This window comes from Ostrea edulis, chromosome 3, assembly GCF_947568905.1.
Source record: "Ostrea edulis chromosome 3, xbOstEdul1.1, whole genome shotgun sequence".
NCBI classification, from domain to species: Eukaryota; Metazoa; Mollusca; class Bivalvia; order Ostreida; family Ostreidae; genus Ostrea; species Ostrea edulis.
This window is the reverse complement of record NC_079166.1, coordinates 11,352,165-11,372,906: the sequence shown is the minus strand read 5'-3', so window position 1 is coordinate 11,372,906 and position 20,742 is coordinate 11,352,165. Positions and strand designations below refer to the sequence as shown.

At 35.3% G+C, this 20,742-nt stretch overlaps 2 protein-coding genes across 6 annotated transcripts in view; both read right to left on the bottom strand.

Annotated features, from left to right (window-relative positions):
• The window catches only part of LOC125677412 (sestrin-1-like), a 44,664-nt gene extending 43,799 nt beyond the window's left edge, over positions 1–865 (bottom strand). The window contains exon 1 of one of the 2 annotated variants that reach the window (XM_048915464.2): positions 723–865. The gene's annotated coding sequence lies outside the window, so the exon portion shown is untranslated. Of the gene's footprint in view, positions 1–335 lie in introns of both variants that reach the window. The other variant, XM_056160027.1, reaches the window with a different exon arrangement.
• A 1,410-nt stretch (positions 866–2,275) lies between these two features.
• Positions 2,276–20,742, bottom strand: part of LOC125677411 (epithelial cell-transforming sequence 2 oncogene-like) — a 63,951-nt gene continuing 45,484 nt past the window's right edge. For all 4 annotated transcript variants that reach the window (XM_056160023.1, XM_056160025.1, XM_056160024.1 and 1 more), the window contains 2 exons: positions 15,048–15,220; positions 2,276–5,075 (listed from right to left, as the gene is read on the bottom strand). In XM_056160023.1, coding sequence (XP_056015998.1) covers positions 4,948–5,075; positions 15,048–15,220 — 301 coding nt within the window. In that variant the 3' untranslated portion in view covers positions 2,276–4,947. The remainder of the gene's footprint in view (positions 5,076–15,047; positions 15,221–20,742) is intronic.

Below are 20,742 nucleotides of genomic sequence, written 5' to 3'. Positions count from 1 at the left end.
CATTTATCTTTCCTATAAATGTAGAAGATAGAAAAGACTAAAAGTAAAAGACTTAAATGTCACCAACACATGACAGTTACCGGTACACATTTATCCTATTATGCATGATAAGTTATGTGGGTTTTATTTAACACATCATTTTCAGGAGTAATGCTGCACAAGGAAAAATAATGTGAGACATTATGAACATTAAGACCTAGTATCATTTAAGTGTGTACACGGTCCTAATCTAGTTTAGACATTCAATTAAATTTAACCTCCATAAGGTCAATTACACCGTAACACCTCGCAATGTCAAGTGACTTTCGCGAATGACTGAATTTTGACCTACTTACGGTTTGAGGAAATTCGAATGATAGGAGTCGTATCTAGGCCTCTATAACCATAGAAAGAAGTTCCAATGAATCTCTACTCTAATCAACATGTGCCTTAGGGGGAAAAAATGATGCAATTCTATTGGCGCACTTCATCTTGCAGCATGTGGAACGGTCGAGATATGGTATTTCATTCATATTTGCATGGATTGCTGTGCTATTAACAGTCTACACTAGGTAGATTGCATACTATCTTTTAATAGCCTTTCAACTTATCAGCTGATGTGGAGCCGAGGTACACCTATGTGCGATAGGACTACCTAACGGTTAACGGCTTTTCTAGAAACCAGTCCACCTCACGCCGTCCGTGATTCAATTTTCCGATAAATTCTAACAGAGGAACCTTACCTGAAAATCTTCGGCTTCTTTTTAAGAATTCTGGCTTCCAAAAAATGTGATTATTTCGCATCGAAAACGGTATGAAGCGTTCGTCAAAAATCTCTCTTCACAACTGGCCTTGCCATTGAAGGGGAGGAGTTACCCCCATTTATGACCAATGAGATTGGGAATCAAAAGTAATTTATTTTTAGCACGCAAAGTTTTCCAATACATGCATCGCTAAGCACGTTTGCGGAAAGTTTTATTATTAGACATGAACATAAGCTAGAGAAAATTCGGAGGTACAAATTAAAAAAGATAACATTAATAATAAAAATATGTATTTTAGAATTATTAAATTTTAAAACAAAATTCATATATAGATGTATATTTAAATTATATATAATCACTTTATGAGAACATACAGAGACTGAATTATATTTTTGTGTGTATTTTATGCATTGATAGATTTGACGGCTAACTCTCTGTTCATCATGCAGTGTAATTTAGTCTTTGTTTTCCTTTGTCAGGTTTCTGTGATTTTGGGCTTTCTGCATCCTTTTGCCTCTGTGGACCCAAATTGTTTGAATAAATCTTCTATTTTACATTTATAGTGAAATTAAAAATAAAAAAAAACTATCATTTTACGTCCATTATTAAGCAGTCTACGAATACAGAATAAATATGGAATTTTAATTTTTTTTTATCTGCATGACATGAATTAATTTCAACTTCCAGAGTTATTTATTAAATATTTGTAATCTACATCATTGCCTGCCAGCAGAGACACATACACAACTATATATACGCGTGTCTGCTGCCAGGAATGTTATCAAAAATAAATGAAAACACTTTACATTAAATAATAATTATTACCCACAAATTTTAAATTTTATCCCCCCTCCCTGGGACTTTACAGCATATTCATCCTAAACTCGATTCAGAGGCTTTGCCTCCTAGCTGACAGCTAATGCCTTTGATTATACATCGTATTTTTCACTATTCTTTTTTTTTTTTACTGCTGACTAATTTGAGCAAAACTTAAGACATTTTATCAATTCATAGACATTTGCACTCTTTTTTCCTTATCAATAATACTCGGCCTCTTCTTCCTCCATCTCAGAACTCGTGTCAATATAAAAGGCAACCAAGTTGAATATGATGAAGTATGGTGGCAATACCTACTCTTATTTACATGTAGAGTGTATATTGCTAAATCAACAAAATTCCTTTGTGAAATAAGACTTCAATAATGTAAGCATCTCCTCCATTCTGATTATCCCCAAAGCACTTTTTACACTTATTACCTGAAAATACCATGAAATCTCCTTGTCTAGGATTATGGCAGTACCCTCAGGTGGGATAAAATCAGATTGCATTCTTTTGTCTTTCATATGCCATTTAATTAGATAAACAAATATGGATCAGGCCACTATCTTCTCCTCTAAGTTTTAAATGTCTTAAAGGTAGATGAATGTGCAACAACTGCAATCTGAAGGTATAAAATTTGCTGTTGAAAATCATTGCATTTGCTTGCTCTAACGCAATGGCTGCCATAAAAAAAAAAAACTATCAAACATTCAAAGTGTGAAAAGAAATTTATTTCTATCCTTAATACCTTTTTTTCCTCTACAAGCAAGAAAACAATAATTCAAAATAGCAATAAATATCCAAAAGGTTTATGATAACAAAGGTCATACACATAATTCTATACAATGTGTAAACGCTATTATGAACAATCCCGAGAAAATGTTGAGGAAATGTAATGTAGGGCACAGTGACGTTTGTTAGGATGCATACCAAAGTCTTTCACAAATCACATGGAAACTTATCTAATCGTGCTCATAATTTGTTTCAAAGGTGAAAAATACAAATTTGGGTTATACGAGTGCATTCAAAGTTTGTCCATTACTTAGGAAAAATATACATGTACATTTGTATATTTAAAAAAGATTAAAAAAGAAAACTTCTAAAATAACCTACCATAATTATGCATATCAAAATAAACCTAATATTAACAGAGAAATAAGCACATGACTATTTATAGAAACCTTTTCTTTACATTAAAACATCCGTCAAAAAGAAATAACTTAAAAAATTGTATCACGTTTTTGATAAAGATGAATCAACTGGTTATACAGTGTTTTCAACGAGGACCATGCAGGTCAACTATCAGATAAAACTTCAGGGTCACAAAATAATGACCCATCTTAACAGCAAAAACAGCAAACAAAAACTTAACAGATCCTGTAAACCATGACCAAAAGTGGCCATTAACAATAATGGACGGAGAATGGCCATTAATAATGGACGGAGAGAGGGGGACAGTTACTCGTAACAGAGCAGGAGATATCCCTGTAGCCAATGTGTGAATATCATGTCTAATCACTGTGATGAGGTGATATTCCAGCCTATGTGGAACTTGGATATCAGTCGCTACTGGAGATGTGAAGCCAGTCACTGCTGAATAAAGATATCTAGTCAATTGTGAAACTCAGTCACTGGGACAGAGATATCTGACCAATAAGAGAGATATCCAGTCACTGCTGGAGATGTTTACCATTCACTGTGGAGAGGGTGTGTCAATGTGGGACTTTGATATCCAGTAACTAAGGAAAATGGATATCCCTTCAGTATAAATATTCAGTAACTAAGGAAAATGGATATCCCTTCAGTATAAATATCCAGTAACTAAGGAAAACGGATATCCCTCCAGTATAAATATCCAGTAACTAAGGAAAACGGATATCCCTTCAGTATAAAATATCCAGTAACTAAGGAAAACGGATATCCCTTCAGTATAAATATTCAGTAACTAAGGAAAACGGATATCCCTTCAGTATAAAATATCCAGTAACTAAGGAAAACGGATATCCCTTCAGTATAAATATCCAGTAACTAAGGAAAATGGATATCCCTTCAACTAAGGAAAATGGATATCCCTTCAGTATAAATATCCAGTAACTAAGGAAAACGGATATCCCTTCAGTATAAAATATCCAGTAACTAAGGAAAACGGATACCCCTTCAGTATAAATATTCAGTAACTAAGGAAAACGGATATCCCTTCAGTATAAAATATCCAGTAACTAAGGAAAACGGATATCCCTTCAGTATAAATATCCAGTACCTAAGGAAAACGGATATCCCTTCAGTATACATATCCAGTAACTAAGGAAAACGGATATCCCTTCAGTATAAATATCCAGTAACTGTACACACGCTGTACAGGGAATATCCAGCGAGAGTTGGACATGGATATTTACTCTGTAAAGTTGATATCCAGACTGTGAGGAAGGGAATTAAGTTATTGTGGTTCAATGACACCTAGTCTGAATAGCAAGGAGGGATATCTAGCCATTGTCAGCTAGGGATATCCAGTCAACATGGCCAGGGATATCTAATTGACATAGCAAGGAGGGATATCTAGTCATTGTGGGCTAGGGATATCCAGTCAACATGGGCCAGGGATATCTAATTGACATAGCAAGGAGGGATATCTAGTCATTGTGGGCTAGGGATATCCAGTCAACATGGGCCAGGGATATCTAATTGACATAGCAAGGAGGGATATCTAGCCATTGTGGGCTAGGGATATCCAGTCAACATGGGCTAGGGATATCTAATAACAAAACAAGGAATTGTAACAAGTCACTATGAAAAACACAGAAAACAATTCAGAAGTAACAATATTCTATACGACACTGGTTCTCTACATACATAAACAATGTTAACTATCCTACATAAAAAAAATATATCTATTTATATCACAACCAAATAAGTTTATCAGTCAGCTATACAATAGTTTAAGTGCACATGTACCTTGTTATATGTAAATAATTTTATAACTGCTAGTTAATATTGACAGCAACAGAAAGGAACAGCACTAAATTCATTTGATCTTAGTCATAAATTTCAACAAACAACTCACTGACAAGTGTAACAGCTAAAGCAGACACATTAAAATCAAAATCATCTCGATACACACTAGTCAGCACTACAGAAGGGCAAATACTGGTAAATATCACAGACAAACTGTTTATGTGTGTGCATGTGTGCAAATAATAAATTTCTAAATTACAAACAATAATATATCAACAATCTGTATAACAGTGATATAAAAAAAATATCACAATGAATATTAAAATGTAAAATGAACAATGAGAGTGCTAATATTAAAGCTAAAGGGACGAGATTTTACTGGTCTACTACTATACGGCCAGAACTTTATAACCGGTTTGCTGACAGAATGTCACTATATGTCAATGGCAGATCGTATAGCTTGTTCTAAGAGGCTGATCCAGTTAAACTTTTCTTCCTCCGTTTCCACAGCACAGTGAAGAGCTCTCTTTGGGGTTTCTAGTTTAAACCCATAGCGTATATCTGTGAATGAATGAGAGAAAGGAACATAGAATTATAAGAAGTACAACACAATTATATATGCTTGTATGCATACATATTTATTTTCTAATCATTTAAATGCTGTGTTACTAACAAGAGCCCCATGGGCCTTAACGGTCACCTGAGTTGACACATATTTTACATTTTGTACTAGATGATACATAATTGGTATAACTATCATAAACATCGCTAACTGATAATGTACAATTCATTGTTTTGTAACATATCACTGTGAAATGTGATTTCCAATTCGATTTCTTAAAGGGCAAAATGAACTTTTTATGTTTTCAAAGAGGGCTCATCGCTTATCATAGGTAACCATGCAAACAGTTTGCCTACTTGATGTCAAGGAGTAAAGATTTTCTCAAATAAATTGCATTTTCAACATATGATCAACTAAGCCCCACCCTGGGACCTGAATCCAGGGGTCATAAATTTCACATTGCTCATTATAATCCATTAAACAATTTGTCTGCTTGACATCCAGCAATAAAGAAAATTTTCTATTTCATGTTCAATACAATATATGTATATAACCAATCTAGCCCCACCCTGATACCTGAACCCCGAGGTCACAATTTCAACAGTTTTAGTAGGGTGCTTACAGCCCACTACAATCATGCAAACATTTTGCCTCCTTGATGTAGAAGATTTTCTAAGATACAAAGCATTTTGACTGCTTGATGTCCAGGAGTAAAAAAGATTTTTGAAGATTGTATTAATTCTGATGGTTTTGGCCCCAACCCTTAGGCCCCTGAAATTAGCGGACAACCGGACACCATGAAACACAATTTTTTGTTTCCCTTTACTCATAAATGCTATTTATCAAAATTGGTTACAAATGGTTCAGCTGACAACAAATGCATAACGATGGACAAAAGCGGATAAAAATAGGTGAATCTGGTGAGTGGTGCTTCTATCAGTAAAACACGAAATGTGTATTACGAAAAAACACCAGAGAAATTAAGAAATATGACAAATTCAGCCGACATAATGAAAAAATACACGTACCTATAAAACAACAAGTCAAATCAAATTACATACCAATAAATGTTACGTTTGTTTATGGTATGAAGAGATTGTAATGGGCTGCTAGTTTGTTTTCAAAAACCCCTTTTCAATAAATGATAATAAAATCGTGTATCTCTCCAACAAATAAACCAGTGCAGACAACAGGTGTTGATGAAAGACTTGCACTTAATGTAACCAAATCAGTTTCAGATTTTGGCTGCACTGACTGCAGAAGTGCAAAGTTCAATCTGCTATCTGAATCCTGCCCACTTTGTCTATTATCAAGACCTTGAATGGGTTATACATTTGAACATTTTCTGTAAGGTTTAAGAGTTCACAAAACCCTACGGAAGGCATGTGGACTCGAGACATTTTATATTTGATAAGACTAAAACCATACATCGATATAACAACTACCCTTAGAAAGACCCGAAACCGAAGATAAACCCCCTAAATTCATGGATATATAAAGCATTACATACACAGTTAAAATGAAGTCACCAACATAAGTCCGGCTGTAACCTATCACATATAGTCAACACTCAAGAAATTTCAAAGTACATTAATCTCAATAGTTTCTCTTTCAGAATTTACAAATTCTGGGTTGTTTATTCAAACCTAATGTTTGCACAGGCATTATAGTAAATCAAAAAAGACCACGCTAACCTGAAAGCTCCCCAAATATAAGCAGTTGACAAATTTTTGGGGCATTTGGTTGGAATGGATATTCCAGTAGCTTGCAATCATAAAATGTCAGAAAATTGTTGTAAACTAAACCATATTTAGGTCATCAAAATCCCCCTCCTTTCAGATGATACAAGCACTTGTAGCTCAGTACAAAGAGGCTGGTGATGACTGCATGCAGCTGTTTTCAGTACTTGTTAGCAGTGGTAGACTGAGGGTAAAATGGGGCACAGACCAGGAGCCATGGGTTCAGGGGGAAATAAAGTAATGTAGTGAGGGCTCAAGGGGTTTAACCCCTCAAAGTGCCTCTGTCTAAGTATATACATTATAACCATTTTAATGCAGTGAAGTTTCATTCACTAAAAATAAAGTGTACCGCTTGGGTGTATGTACACACATCTGGGAACTATTAGCAACAAAAGCTCCCCCCTCTCAATTTTGATAGTTTAATACGCTCCTTCTAAATATTTATCTATTTCCAGTTAGTATCAATAGCATTAAAGTATATCCTTAAAAAAATCAAATGGTAGAAAAATGCATTGGGGGAAGCTGTTATTTTGAGGCTAAAACACCATTAATGAAAAATCTTCAAAAAACCTATTAAAATTCATATACTATTAATTAATTGAAATTCTTTGATTTGTATTACATGTGGATTAAGATTTATGTATACTATAACACATATGACAAGTAGAAAAAAAATATTGAAGGAAAGTTGTTATCTTAAAATTGAAGTTAAACACCTTATAATTGACCAAAAAAAAAAATCAAAGGAAATTGGAAATTTTCTCTAATTACTATCTTTCATTAGTATTTACAACTCTTTGTTTCATATAATTTTCAGATAATGCACTCTATAACAAACAAGAGAGAAAATGGGTAGGAAAGCTAGAACTTTTAATTAATACTAAAATGTCACCTAAGAAGGATAAAATGACAAAACCTGTGAAACTATATATTCAAAATCCTTGATATTTTTAAAACAAAGTTATATTTCAATGATGAAAGAAGAGTATGCTAAAATCCTGTAAAACCAAATTCCATGACATAAATGATCAAGATTTAGGGAAACATAATAAAATTATTTTTTATATGATGTTTCATTACAAATTAATGTGAAGTTTCATAGCTATAGATCAAACAGCATTTGAGATTTATTCGTACATACAAAATAGTGTCCTTTGGTTGACCAGGGATTACATGCACTCTGTTGATGCCTCTGGAGGATGTGCATGTTTTTGGTCCTGTTTGTGTGGTGTGTTCGTAAACGTACAGGTACAAGAGATACAGTGCCTAAATACATTATCAAGGAAGTCTAGCATAGCAGGTATTGTGTAATTCTGAAGTCTAGCATCAGGATGTATTTATGTAATTCTGATGGCAAGGTAACCGGGTCACTTGTTGACCTATTTAAGTTTTTTTTTCTTTTTGTTTGCAGAATTTTTCTATGCACACCATGATATACATATTGTCAGGATTTTGTTTTAAAAACTATATAGTTGTAGAGCTTTTAAATTTGGGGGGGGGGGGGGGGGGGCATCCATACATATAACCCTTCTACAATTAACCTATGTATCATTTCAAGATGGAAGCTTTTCATTTTACAGATCTAGTATTACAGACCTACACTTCAAATTGAAAGATTCCACTGAAGGTCTAATCTTATACATATATATTATATAAAAGCACTGAAAAGGCCACAACAGTTGGTTATTAAAAACTCTAATTTGTATCTATCTATATACACATACACACAAACAGAAGTTAGACTGAATGTGATGAGACATCTTAGATCAAATTCATCAGATCTTTGAGCTTTTGTGGTAATTTATAGAACAACAACCACTTGGAAATATCTGTTCAGAATCTCAACATATAAGAAAGAAAATGTTGAAGACCAATGAGAAATTTAAAATAAACAAACTTAAGAGTATGTTTCTATAACGGACATAAGAATTTGGGAAACACGATAAGCCCTGGTGAAAACATATGCACCATCAGAGTTTCACTGCCCACTCATTATCAAAGTCATCCCATTTATACATAGTTCAGATATTGTTTTCCATAATTTGATCAAAACTCGATGTCACAACGTCATCAAATGTGGCCTAATGCCAATGTTACAACACCATTAAATGTGGCAGCGTTGGAAAGGCCTATAATGCTACAAGAATTACACCAACTAAATATCAGTCATAAAGTCACCCATTTTGGTATTATTTTTTTTTTGGAAATTATTATTCATGATTTTTGAATTCAATGGAAATGCTACTTTTAGATCTAAAATAAATTGAGAAATGAAATTAGTTAATAAAGTAAAATGCAGTTTATGATTATTCTTTAATTAAGATACATAAATTTTTAAAGTTAAAATTGAACAAATAAAATAAAATGAATTTGAAATGTTTTGTGGTTGCAATATTGTCTAAAGTAAATGAGAAAATATATTTCATTCTCATTAGTAATCCATGCATTGTTATTTTGCTTTTTTTGTTCACATTGCTGTAACTGGATGTCCTACTTACATCGTGTATGGAGTGTTGGCTGGCCATGCTTTTGAATGAAAAAAATTATTACATTTTGAATGAACATCTCTAGTCTTTCCCTTTGTGTATTTTTAAAACTTTTTGAACTTGAAATATGATATACCAAGATACATTTTTCCATTAGGAGACATTTCTACATTTACTGGATTAATGATGCATCTATGTTTGCATCAGTCCCAGATACCTCAGTAGACCAGGTCTGACAGAGTTAAGCTTTAAAATCACTGCCACAGTGCAAGATATCATCCGGAAACACTCGTTTGACTGTGCATAGCCGCAAAATTTCAAAAGGAGACCACAGTGACCTACTTTTGGGTCAACACCCCCCCCCCCCCCATTGCATCAAATAACCAAAGTTTGATGATCCTAGACCTTTACAGTGCTCAAGATACATGTATGACTGAGACACAATTTAAGTGTGCAAGAATGAGATGTGATCTGGTTATTATTTGAGTAGGTATAGCTATAAAGTTTCCCGATCAAGCCTGATAGTCCTTACGTCTCACGGTGTGAAAAATATTAACCGGACACACAAAAGCCAAAAGAGAGATGGGAAAGCCAGTACCATAGTACTGCCCATCAATATAAGAAGATTTAAAACAGTGTGTAGGGTTAGGGTGTAATGATGAGCCATCAAATAGACTCATACAACAGTCAAATCAATGGTATACAGAGATACGAATCTTATCTTCACGTTTCTAGTCACCATCAGTTCGATTGTTCACAACTCCTTCAAATCCATTGTAAGCATGGAAAAATGGTTTGTCCTGGATCAGGGTCATAATATTTGTTGAAGACAAAGTCCGACTCCAGTAGGATCGGGTGAGTCTTCATTAAGAGTTTATGTCTCAGCAATGAAACACTAACTTAACCTTGTCCAAATAACCTTTGGCCAGAATCGTGAGTCACTGCTGTGTCAAGTATTTCCCATCGTTTGTTCTCCTACCTCCAAATGTCGTAAGTAGGCTTAAAAATGAGGAAGGAGGAACAATCTGAGAGAAAGGGAGACTGGGCAATTAGGAAATCATTCATTAAGACTTTGCACACTCCAACTCGATGCACATGCATTTGGAATGTATGCATGTTTCTCAGGTCTAGCAGGAGAAAACTTCTATCTGCAAGATAAGAGCTCCCAATACTAAACGCATGCAGATTTACACTTTTTTTAAACTAAAAGCCTTGGAGCATTGGCCAGGTTTCTAACATTTACTTGCGTGATTCATCAGATGATATATACCTGTATGTTGATGCCCCGGTGGACAATAAAACAGCACTGATGGAGGAAATCAATTTCAATTTGATCAAACAAACCCATATATAAGTTTTGGCAGGAGGCAGCCTTGACCGATGCTTTACACCAATGAATCTGTTTGAAATTACAGGTAACAACCTGGTAACAAACTGCCAAGTCAGCGATGCTTTGTTCCCAGTTGACACTTACACCTGCAGATATTTATCTGTGGATTGTATACACAATTCACCACTAAATACAGGATTTTATTGGCAAAAATACATATAAGGAGAGAATTGAGTAGATACAATTTTTCATTCCATTATAGTAAAAATTTACCTACATAAAGTGATCTTACTGTGATCCGCTGACTGGACCCTCAGCTCATCCATGGTCAGGCCTGTGGGGTGGGGGGAGGGGGGGGGAGGGGTGTAATATGTTTGTTGTGAATAACCTCTTGACAACACTGCAGGTTATGAAGAAACAGATATCACACTTATTGAAAGTCTCATTCCTCAACATACTTATATTTAAAATCATGCAGGGTAACAGATGAAACCAATTTTATGAGCCTTGAATTAACATGCAATATTAAACCTCCTCATTATCTGCCAATCAAACAGATATTCAAATGTAAAACTCTCTGCCAGCCTTACACCCCCCCCCCCCCCCCCAACACCTCATTGATTAATGATGCTTGTTTGTGTTCTAGGGAAATGAGATTTTTCCTTACTTAGTTCATATGATGCCTACATTAACCATTAGCAGAGGTTACGTGACGGTCACTCTTAAGTTGACAGCTACTGGAGTTAAAAATACTGGGCTGTATTTTATCTCTCGATCTTCACGATGCTGTAGATTACAAATAATTCTAAAGATTATAGTATCTTAATTTGATTCTAATATTTCAATGGTTGTCATAGTAATTTATTAATTAATAAATGTAATGAATAGAAACTGTGAACCCAGCACAAACCATAAAAATGTATCCTTGGAAACCAGTAACCTTGGAAACCACCAGTTACCTTGGAAAATAATCAAATGCATTACCTTGGAAGCAATAATCAAATATTAAATTACTCTGGAACAAGTTTTTAACACAGATTTATTATACCACTGTGTTCAAGGCTAATGCACAATGAACGAATTACATAATATCATTCATACTAGCTTACCAAACAATGGCTCCAGATTGGTAGGATTAAATAATTGCACAATTAGTTAAATGAAATGTCTGAAGTAGAAGGATCTCCCAGCAGTGTATTCAGTCTTTGGAGGCGCGATTGGGCGTCTGCCTGATCACATCTCTTTAAAAATGCAGTTTTAACCCATGGGTCGAAGTCAGTGGTTTTGTACAGATATTATCACAGAGACAAATGGTTTTCAGGACAATTTATTTCCAGATAGTGGAGTAAAATAAAAGATAATGTACTTTATTCAAATTATATTTCTGGACAAGCTCTATTTTGTCCTGCATGCAATGTCATGTACATACTGTTCAACTAGAGACCATGTATATCAAATTCAATCGTTGGAGAGCAGAAAAATTTGGCTACCATGGGGGTTAATTAAATCAGTGAAAGGTTAATGGGAAAAAGAAGCTGCAGCTCTCCTTGTTGTGCTAACAAAAACAACAATTTCTGTAGGCAGGGAAATATTCACCCCGTGATAGTAATCACGCAGAGACAAACGATTTGATCCCGCCTTGAATTTGTCCGTAACCATTTATTACTACTTTGGGGTAATTTGCCCACTTTAGAATATGCTCATTCAGGACAAGGGTAGGTTGGTTGTATATGCAGAATTTAGGCCTACGCTCGGTGCTTATGGCCTTGGAGTAGGGAGGGATCTTTATCGTGCCACACCTGCTATGACATGGGAACTCGGTTTTTGCGGTCTCATCCGAAGGACCGCCGCATTTAGTCGGCTCTTACCACAAGCATGGGGTACTGGGGAGGACCTATTCTAACTCTGATCCCCATGGGACTCGGAACAAGGGTGAAGTGGGCAAAACTAAAACACTGGAGAAAACTTCTTTGTAGAGAGTATCTGTGCTAATGCAATGCATTCTGAAAGGCTACATTTTTTTCTCTTTTTTAAAAGATAATTATAGCATGTCTTATTTGTTTGGTCACTGTCTGCTGTTTGTATAACACTGCTCGTCTTACATTGACATGCTTCATATCATCACTCCAGACTTATCAAATTGTCACTGGTCAAACGATAACCTGCAGTTTAAACAAACAAATGCCGGCCTTCATCAAAGCTGACCCTTGTTTGTACAGAACCCTAAAGGTCACAACTATCAGTTGTATTGCCATGTTTGGATGTGTTTACAATGTTAACATAATGTCACTGACCAGATTACAGTACTCTGCAATCAGAAAGCCCAGTAAAAATTCGGGCAATACCTCCAACAGCTTGATAGCTGAATCTTGGTGAAGGACAGTTATATATAATCAAGTGCCACAGCAATCAAAATCTCTGATGCACACCACATGTCCTACATACTAGATTCAGAGGGACAACTTACATTGACCTAACATTGTAACCACTTTGCAAGCATCATTGATTTAGATGGAATTGATAAGCATGCAAAAATAAATTGCATTCATCAAAGAATGTGGCCAATCAATAACGGGAATGCCTGAATGGATGGAGGAGGAGTAAATTGTTTTAAAGTTGTACTGCTATAATACAGCAAGACATTTTTTTTTATCACTAAATTCTGCTTTATCTAATAGTTAAACTGCTACATTCTCCAGTTGGAACTCATCTGCCACCACATAGGTGATTTGTTAACACTGGGTCATATTTTGACAGAGGAGTAAGTACACCAACCAGCTGTTCTCACAGGTGGCCACCGGTCACGGGCAGACCTAAAAACCCACAAAAGTGGTGTGAGTCCAGATAATAGGGGTGTATTATATCACAGGCCAGACTAAATACCCCAAAGTCAGAAGAGTCCGCGATTAGAGAGGGGTAATTTTGTGTGGTCTGCTGGTGATAATACCAGTACAAGGTCAGACTCAGAACAAACAATGGCTCCAGAGACCCTAAGTGATAGGTCTATCAATGTCAATTTAAACTCACATGTATATTGTCATAGTCTTCAACTGCAGTTTCTAAAGATACTCACATTTTCAAAGATGTATTTTTGAAATCACTGCAAATCTTTCTGACAAAAACTTGGATTTATTCACGTAATTTTACTTTCGCCAATATGTCTTGCTAATTTCGCTACTAAGGAGGGGGGAGTGTGGAGAGAGAGAGAGAGAGAGAGAGAGAGAGAGAGAGAGAGAGAGAGATATTATTGAGTACTTGCCCCCATTGAGAACTTAACTAAAAATTATCACATGACCCAGATATCTACAACAACCTGTTCACCACTCTAAAAACTAATTATTTTAAATCTTTTATGACCCAAGTGCCACTATGTTAGAACTACTATTGTACACCCAATGCAATGTAATGTCATTTGTAACAATAGACTGTGTTGGGAATTATTGTGGTATATTCAATGTTACCTATTCATTTCTGTGTACTGCACAATGTACATATCATGAAATGTCAGGTGTTCTGAGATTGTGAACATTCGATACTGCTGAACGTTAAATTACAAAATCATGAAAACAACCAAAGACCCCCCATAGAAGACCTGATCATTCCGTAGTAAACTCAAGTGTTTACCAAAAACATGGATCCCACTTAACATCTCTAACCACAAAACTTACATACACATTCTTAGAGCAGTCTGAAGATAAAAAACTTCATTTAATAGGTTTTACTGCTATGTGAAGAATCCAGCTCTCTGCATTTATTATCAGGCGATTTCACAGATACAGTCTATTATTAGCACCTGACGTCCCTTTAGACAGTTAGGCAGCACTCTACAGTTACTTCTTATTTCTGAATTTTTTCAACTATCCCGTCCATCAAACTCGTCACAAGAATACAAATAACGTGCATTGTAACACTTATGGAAGGGATCCTGCACATTTTGAAATATTTACATCTAGTGAATGAGCCAGAGTAGAGTGTTTCCTTATACACTAAATGTGATGTCATCCCAATATTACAATTGTTGCATTAAGCTACATTTGCTTAAGTAATGGTCTACCACATACTGTATATTGGGTATTTTTGGCATCAGGAATATCAAGATTTTCTCAAAATCTTTGCACTTTCTCTTTTCGCGGAAGCTCATTGAACAAGACTGTATCATCTATTTGAGTAGAAATTTTGGTGCTTTTATTTTGGGGCACATCTTTCGTATAATTTCCCCTCAAAAGCCAACATTTCCCACACATCAAAATTACTCATTATGTACAATATATTGGAAGAAGTGAAAGAGAAGGCTTTGTAGTTGAGGCACATTATCACGTTGTTCCACTGTATATATACATCACATAATAAATCACCCAAATTTGACGGTTTCCTAACCGTCTTCTAATACATTCATCATACGAATTAGCCACTTACACTTAGACTCGGGAATGTCTCGAACTCGCAGCCTTGACAGGGCTAGACTGCTCTCAAACCTGTACGTGTGTTCTACTGCCCTCGTGAAGGGGAAGTTCTTGTCTGTTCTTCGTGTCACCACCAGGGCATCATTGAACAGGAAGAGTCCCAGCATCTCAATGTGCTGGTACACCCTGAAATGTGAAAACATTGTGAAGCGAAAGTAGACACATGGAATCATTGAACAGGAAGAGTCCCAGCATCTCAATATGCTGGTACACCCTGAAATGTGAAAACATTGTGAAGCGAAAGTAGACAAATGGAGTCATGTTGCAGTATTGAAATTTTTGAAAGCAAAAATACAGAAGTTGCTAAAAGAAAACAGGAATGATGAGGCTAAAGCACAGCATCACCCTGGAATGTAAATTGATGTTATCCTAGATACTTATCAAATCTGGCTTGCGTCATTCTATTTTCATTATGCTATTAAAGTTAACCTTAAACCTTGACCTCAGAAAAAATTTTAAGAGCCTGAAATAAAATATTATATGATAAAAGCACATCGATTCTACCCTTTTCAAAAGCAAATTCACCAAAGCAGATCTTGCCCAAACAGAACTGCAAAAGATTAGACAGCAATCAATCTTTATTACTATAAGCTTCTGCTATTTCTGGTACCGGTACATCAAAATAACATGCATGAAAGCCTTTGATCTGTACAAGTGTGAATCCCCACTCGATTTGTTAATATATTTTACTGTTAGAAAGTAGCTACTGTTGCAGGTATTGGATTGATTTCTGGCCAGCTTGAGCATATTCTCATCACAATGAAATATTGGCAAACTTTCCAGATTCTAGTTCATTAATACATTCCCATGACCCAAATCTATGAATGTTTGGCTGTAGCAGTTGTTTTACGTATAATAGCACAATAGCAGATCCGGAGGAAACAGCGGGACGAGATCCCACAATTACTCCATGGTCAATGTCCACCAGCGGTCTGAGAGATAATGGAGGATGTTTTAACACTAATGATTTACATGTAATACTAGATTTGTGTGCGTACTTCTGATCCTAATTTTCCCCTTATGAGATTTCACTTGTTACATTAACATGTTACTTCCCCTTTCTAGCTTCACAGATTTCCCAATGGGAAGTGTATTTGTTGATGACCTAATATCAATTAACGAGCTGTTTTTCCCACTGTGTTAATTGTCCAGAGTTACTGCCCCTTCTTGCCTCCCCTTTCAGTAGAACTCCTGAACAGTGTTAGTTTTCCTGTGGAGAGAGAATAAAGAGGTGTATCTGTTCCCTGGCCTGCTGTTAATAGACACCTTGTTAACAGCTTATCTCAGGGGAATCAAACATAGATGCCAGAAGAATGCTTTAATATTACAAAGCATAGCATGCAGAGTGCATGTTTTCTTCAATAAGATGATTATTCTTAAATTAAAAATGCATGTGCTCCCATTTAGATTTGTTTGCCATTTCAGCTGAAACTAATCTTGTCATTGCAAACTGGTCAAATCAAAGCTGGGTCCAAAGATTCAGAAGTACATTTACATTATCATGCAAGACAGGTTTCAGCTGTTCAGACTTTGTTTTTCTTAAATTATGCTGTATTCAATCTTAAATATCCCCACTGGACACAAATGTGATAATTTTATTTTTGCTGAAGTGTGACTTCAGCTGGCGACAGAACCGCTTTGTCAGTCTGTGTGGTCTCCAAACGAAGAGCCATTGAACCACATGTTGAATCAGCAGCCGTATTTTTCTAACCTGTCTAAGGTGAGTTATTCAACTTAATGTTGAAAAGAACCATTTGGAGACAAAATAAAATTCTTTAATAAAATGACAAGAAGTCTAGAGAACTGTCTTACAGTGATGGCTCACTTCAGTTTATGACAAGGTCAATTTCCCCTACCAACAAATCAAAATTTCATCATGACAGGAGAAAAAATCTCACATTGACAAAGTAAAACATTGTCATTCTAAGTACAACAGGTTATGTCTTCAAGGACTATGAACTTAAAACAAGTGCTAATTCTTTTTTTTAAAAAAGAAGACACCCCCCCCCCCCCAAAAAAAAACACCCCCAAGACATCATTTGCACTGACTTTATCTGTATTCATACCATTAAAGTTTCATCGAAATCCATCCAACAATGTAACAAGCACTTGCATTGACCTTGCCTTGAACATTTTTCACCAAGAAGTCAAATGCACCTTTCTTTTGTTTATTTCAAATGGAATGAGAAATCCTATGACATAAGTTTCCTGTCAATGTTTTCACCTTCTCGTTCTTCATTTCAGACAAGTCTAAATTTAACTCCAAATGGCTAGTACTTTTGTAAAAATAATATGGACAAAAGCTTCTCCATAATATGCAAATCCACATTTGCTACTAATCTATATTCATGTCATCTTTCCATATCACAAAATAAGAGTAACTGCAATGACAAGGTAGACACACATATACACACAAAGAGAAGGATGTTCAGACATTATCAGACCTCTTACATGGAAGGGGGCACAAAAAATTACAAAGTTTGTTTTCATTATCGTTTGTGGGAAAAACTTGGGAGTTTTACCAATCTAAATTCAATTACACACTTAGAGAAAATTAGCGTCTTTTTAATCTATACCAACTGATGACATGCATGATAACTATCAGGTCTTTTAACTGTTGAAATCTACTCCACAAGTATTTCATTACTCTTAGCCAAAAGATCAATAGACATTGAATGAAGTAAGAAAACAGCTACTCCCCCTTACCCTGAAAATGGCATGATTAAATTTCAGCCCTCATCCATTATTTGTGGAAATCTATCTAGTTTACCCTTTAGGCCCCGAGAGAATTTGGACAATGACCTCTTCAAATGGTAAGTGTATTCAATAGTCAGCGCCAGGCTCTGCACATTAGACGAAAGTTATTATACAGACACCCATGTGAATAACCCCAAAAGATAGATGTGGTTTCTGCACAACTCAGCACCATGGAATATCAAGGACACATAGGACAGTGCCCAGGGCTGACACCAGAAAAAATCTCACCCTATACAGAAATTAATCTATATAAAAGCTTTATTTTACTGACAAACATTTAGAGATTTGACACCCATATACTGCATACTGAGAGAGGACAAATGGATCGCATATAAACAGTATTTTTACATCCCAAATTGAAACATTTACATTTTTGGCATATCTAGATTTCTGTATACACCATGACATATTATATAAATATTGCATGTAGTTGAGGGTAACATTGAAAATTTTCACCCCAAGAAAACCATTGTGTTTCTCGAGTGGTGAAAATTTCAATGTTACCCTCAACTACATGCAATATTTGTTTTATTATACTGAATGTTATGTAAACTGGAAAGCAGAAAAACTTACGTCTGTTGACATTTAATCAATCACTGTCATGCGATATTTCGTATTTCGATGCGGGTACTTGCGTTTATTACAAACGCTCAAACGACGTCGTCTAGCAATCTACGGCGAACCGTACGCGAATAAATATGACGCATGTGATAATTTTTTATAATATCACCCGTTGTCAAGTACTGTTACCCGTTGCTAGATACTATCACCCTGGGTCGCGCGTTTTCTGTTCTCAGAGGGTAACAATATGTTTTTTCAAATGCTTCTAGACCAATCAGGTTCAAGTATTTTACATGAAAGTATAAAAATTGTAAATATAGTTCACAGTTAAGCATGTTGTTACAGAAGTTGATGCTGGTACGTACTGGGTCTCAGGAAGGTGGGTATGGTTACTTACACACGTATAGTGCAACTGAAAAATATTTAGAAGAACTTTTAAATTAAGACATAGTTATTACTTTTTAAAGACTTTTTTGTTGAGAATTTCTTCCAAGAATTCATATACGGTAATGGTCAAAAGAGTGTCACACTCACATGAAATTAAATAAAAGGGTTGCATATTGTGTGTGCAATACATTTCAAATTTATGTTGGAATTTCGAGAAAAAAAGTGCTCACTACTTTTAGTGAATGTGACAGTTCTCCATAACAAAATTATGGTCCAAACAAATATTCAAATTTTTTCAGTAGTTGATCTCGGCCAAAAGAACGGGTTCAAGGTTCAAATCTGAGCTTCTAACATTTTGTGATACAATAACCTGGCCAGGGGCAGACTTGACTTTGATTTGTACCTGAGTGACCATTCCCTTGGTTTAGTGTTAGCCATGAATGACCATTGTGTGATGTCTTAATAGCTTCAACTCTCTCTCTTCCTTATGAAGTTATATCCCAAAGTAAACGTTCTTGTTAAGCATACTTATGAGGTTGACAATAGTTCATCATATTTTTTTTCCCCAAAAGGAAGTGCATGTCAAAATAAAATCAGAAATATGTTCTTTGTCCTTGTAAAATTCTTCAACTTTTGGCTTCAATGATTTCCAACTGAAATTGCAATTTATTGCCACATTTAAAATCTCCAGCACCACAACATTACTAGTTTTCATTACAACGACACTTTTGATTGGTGCCTTGTTCCATCTTAAGGTTTCACGTTAGTCAACCCGGATTGATTTCTTCTCCGTGCCGCTTTTCGATGGTTAATAAAAAGGTTTCAAGCATTATTTTCATCTTGAATCACCTGGAAAAACCGTTCTATTTCTCAGGAGCTTTGCCATTGTTCTCCTTTATCAAATACACAGACATCGGATTTCATTTATCTAGTTGTTGTATTACAATAATTTACATAGTATACTGATTACTGACAATATATTTTGAAGTGAAAATGCGTTTATACAAATTAAAAATAAATAAAAAATGTTAGTTTGATTCCAGTGGAATCTCATCAAATCGCAACCTCCTATTCATTATACTGTAGGTATCCTAATTATATGCGACGAATTTATTATCATGTAGTGGGAAGCACCACCAAAACAAAATTACCTCTATCAATATTTTTTTCCATATATTGCTACTATACATGTAAAAAAAACAAACAACAACTCTTGTTTTGTGAATTCATTGTTCTCGTGATTTAATGTCTTTAAGTCATTTCACAATATTAAGTACTCGTGTAAAATAAGAAACGCACAGTTCATCAACATGTCACCTGGAAAGTAAATGGATAGGAGATAATAAACACTCCAATTAATAATGATTTAGCTTGAATCTAATTAAATATGAAGTACCATCTGCATGTAACGAACCTGTGGTTTAATGCAAATTTATTCTTCTTTGTACATTCATTAACTATCTGAATCTTCAGTCGTGTCCAAAAAAGTTCTGAGCACACACAACATAAGCTGACTTGCCCAGGAAGTTTTTCATTAAACCTTGAGAATATATATTTTAGTGATAAAGTTCTTTAAATTGCAAGCGTTTACATTAATTAAATCACCATTAAATGCAGACTAGGCAAATTTCACTCATGCACACAACAGATTTGCAATACGAGAAAATTTAGACACTCTCTGTTTCTTACTTTCAATTTCTATGTTTGGCAAATTATCACATGAAGGAGCAGAAATTCAGATAAAAAAACAAACAAATCCCCAAGTCATATGCCTCGTCTAAATCTACATTTTTTTTGGGTAAAAAAGTATCGCTGAAAAATATTATTTCCCAACTTGACAATCAGATGAAGCAAAGTGTCTTCTGTAAATGGAGAGAAGAAAAACCTATCTGAAGATCATTCGCTTTATAGAAGACCCATAGGTGTGCTTAATGATTAATCTT